Source organism: Monopterus albus, unplaced genomic scaffold (assembly GCF_001952655.1).
Source record: "Monopterus albus unplaced genomic scaffold, M_albus_1.0 scaffold6.1, whole genome shotgun sequence".
Taxonomy (NCBI): domain Eukaryota; kingdom Metazoa; phylum Chordata; class Actinopteri; order Synbranchiformes; family Synbranchidae; genus Monopterus; species Monopterus albus.
Window position 1 is genome coordinate 2287827 of NW_018127886.1, and position 3285 is coordinate 2291111.

The following is a 3285-nucleotide window of genomic DNA, read 5'->3' on the forward strand; positions in this document are numbered from 1 at the left end:
ACTTCCAGGCCACAGTCGGGCGACAGTTGTTCTCTTGGACCCCAGAGACACCCTGTAGCTCAACAGGACTTATGCTCTAGAGTGCCCTCCAGCCCACAGTCCCAAAGCAGTTCTCAGTCTCCCCACACTCCTGGTGGCCTCTCCAATGATGCTTATTCTGTTCAGTCTCCTGCTACTCCTCGTTTCCAATCCCCAGATCCTTGTTCTCAGCCACCTTCAAGGCCACAATCTAGAGACCCTTTTGCTACCATCCACAAACCCTCTCGTCCACCCTCTGTTGCCTCAGAGGGAACAGCAAGTTACAAAAGCTCACCTCATTCTAACCCGCCACCTCCACCCCATCCCACTAACAGTTCCACAGGGGATCCTGTTTCTGGTAAAATGTCAGCAGCCCATAATTTCAACTGCAGCCCCAGCATGGTAGGCTTCCAAATAACACAACAGCAGAGTCAGATGGTACAGGGTCAACTTCATCAACAACAACCACAAACTCAGCAGGCTACAGGAGCAGATAGCTTCAACTCCAAGGTGCCACCTCCTACTGGATCTCAAGAACCAGTTCTCCACCCTCCAGACACTCCACATCAGCCATCTTTTTCAGGCCCATCAGAAGTGCCTGACATGTCGGCAGTGCATGACCCTGCATTAGTGGGTCTTGGCCCCTCTGAGCTGGAGAAGCACAGACAGGTATCACAATATTAGCCACTGAACAGGTATTCTATGTACCTCCTAGATGTTTTGTTAATCAGTGCTTATTATTTTTTGTTTGTTTGTTTTGCTTTTTAGCGCCAGAGACTGAGGGAATTTTTAATCAGACAACAAATGCAGAGAAATTCTGTTAGACAAGAAAAGGAGTCTACTGCTGTTACTACCACAGGCAGTGCTTCTCCTGGCTGGTCTGGAGGAGAGATGGGAACCTTTCAACAAGACAAGCCCCACAGAGCACCACCACCTTATCCACAGGTATGTGCCTTGAGCAGAATGTCGACAACATTCTATATATTAGAAGTGGCAAAAATGGTACATTTGCTTTTATTTTCATTAGGGTCGTGTTGCTGCTACTGCTCCTGCTTCTGGAGCTCAGGCTCCTGTGGCAGGGAAGATGCCAATGGCTGTTGGTGGCATGGAGGACAAGCACATTCACCCACCACCTACAGGAACCTCTACCATCATGGATCCTCATGCACTAAGGTAAGCATTTACAATTGGTGTTAAATAAGAAGATTTGGTTCCTCTGCCACAGTTAGAAAATGTCCCCACTGTTTGAATAACGGTAATGCAGTACATTTCAGGATGTGGTCTTTTGGGTTAGTTAAAATTATAACATGTCAGTAGCTATATACTTACTCAAATTAAAACAGCACTAAATTGTAATATTACTGCAGCTGTTTTGGGGAGAAAATGTGGCCAGCAGCACAGATTTGTCACAGCAATAATTGTTTAGACCCAGTGAAATAATTAGCTCTCTAAATTTGCCCCAGACTTCCCATCTTCAGAAATCTGTAATACACTAAACAGGGTGTATATTAAAATATTTCTATTGGATATCTCTATCCATCAGACCACCAGGACCCACCGGACCTCAGGCCATGTTTGCCCGTACACCATTCCCTCCTCAGTGGCAGGGCCAAGCTCCAGGTCCGCGGAGGTTCCCCCAGCCTGGTATGGAGGCTATTGGCATAAGGCACAATCTCAACCCCGCTGTTAACATCCAGGGAATGGAGACCATGGGTAACTCTCACACCATCATACCAGGACATGGAGGAGAGACCGTGCAGCCAATGGGTCAGGGTCCCCCACCACAGTTTATTGAATTGAGGCACAACTCACAGAGGCTACCCCTACGACCCCAGTTTATGCCCCGTGGACCTCAGCCCAGACCACGTCTCTTTGTCCCTCAGCAAGAGATGGCAGCACCCTATATTGACCAACATCCCATAGCTCAAGCTAATTGCATTCAAACAGAAGGGGACGGTGACTCGCAGCCAGGGTTGCAGCAGGGTGGACTGTCAGTTTTACTGCCTCAGCAGTCCACAGGCCCTGTACGACAACAGCGCCACCTGCAGCCTCAGATGTGTACTTCTACTCCCAACACATCTAGCACTGAACAGCATCAGCTTCCACAATCAAGCTTAGTCACAGAGCCTCAGCTTACCACAGTGGAAAACAGTGAGGAACTGCCAGAGCCTAATCTTGAGGGGCTTGGGGATGCCCCAGGGGATGAAGGTGTGGAGGATGAGGATGATTTGGCTCTAGATTTAGACCCAGACAAAGGAGATGATGACCTGGGGAACCTAGACAACCTTGAAACCAATGATCCTCATCTAGATGACTTGCTCATCAGTGATGAGTTTGACCTGTTGGCTTACACAGACCCCGCACTGGACCAAGGAGACCCTAAAGATGTCTTCTCAGACCAGCTCCGGTTGGTGGAGGCTGAAAGTGAAGCACCTTCATCTTCTAATAGATCTGTGCTTGTTAAAGTGGAAGACAAGGCCAAAGTGGAACCAGGGCAGAGGTCTCTCACAGTAGCCCCTACCATTGCAGGGCAGTCTGCTGCCCAACTACCACCCTCTGCAGAAACTGCTGATATGTCAAAAGTTAAAGTAGAAAACAGAGGTCTAACTCCTCAGCTGCAGCCAGGACAGACAGCAGTGAAAGATGAAATGGGAGAGGCTGTGTCAGTGCTTCTTGGTGGGACCACACCATCAGCGAAGCCTGCACAAACAGAAAACCAGTCAGCTTCACTCCGTTCTGTTCGATTAGGAGGCCTTCCATACCCCTTGCCAAGCCAAGCTGATGCACTGCAGTTTCCTCCAACTGCTGGTGATGATCTGCTGGGTCTGCCTGATGTAGGGGAACAGCACTCCCCTGCTGTAGATTTGGCAAAGGTAGAGAGTTCTTTAGATGGTGAACTCCCTCTTCTAATACAAGATCTGTTGGAACATGAGAAAAAAGAACAACAAAAGCAACAGCAGCAGCAACAGCTCGGTTCCCTCCACCCGGGAGGCGTGGCACCTCATTTTCCTTGCCTCCCAAGTCAGCAGGCAAATCCACAGGCACCTGGACAGATAATGTTGTCACACCACCATCGTCCGCCACTCCAAGGAATGATTGCGCAGCCAGGGATGGTACCCCATGCTCCTCCTATGTTGCAGCCACAGCAAAAACTTGTGGGAGCTGGACTGGCACCTGCACCTCCACCTCACATTAACATTGCCCAGCAGCAAGCCATGGTAAGGATGGGGCAGCCAGGGATCCATACAGGTCTCAGTCATCAACTGA

General features: G+C 49.4%; 1 protein-coding gene across 1 annotated transcript in view; it reads left to right on the forward strand.

Moving 5' to 3' along the window:
- Positions 1–3285, forward strand: part of kmt2d (lysine (K)-specific methyltransferase 2D) — a 30068-nt gene that overhangs the window by 13691 nt on the left and 13092 nt on the right. Inside the window, 5 exon segments of the mRNA XM_020615076.1 lie at positions 1–4; positions 6–687; positions 787–963; positions 1046–1191; positions 1562–3278. The exon segment at positions 1–4 is cut by the window's left edge and continues 931 nt beyond it. Of these exon segments, the coding sequence (XP_020470732.1) occupies positions 1–4; positions 6–687; positions 787–963; positions 1046–1191; positions 1562–3278 (2726 nt within the window).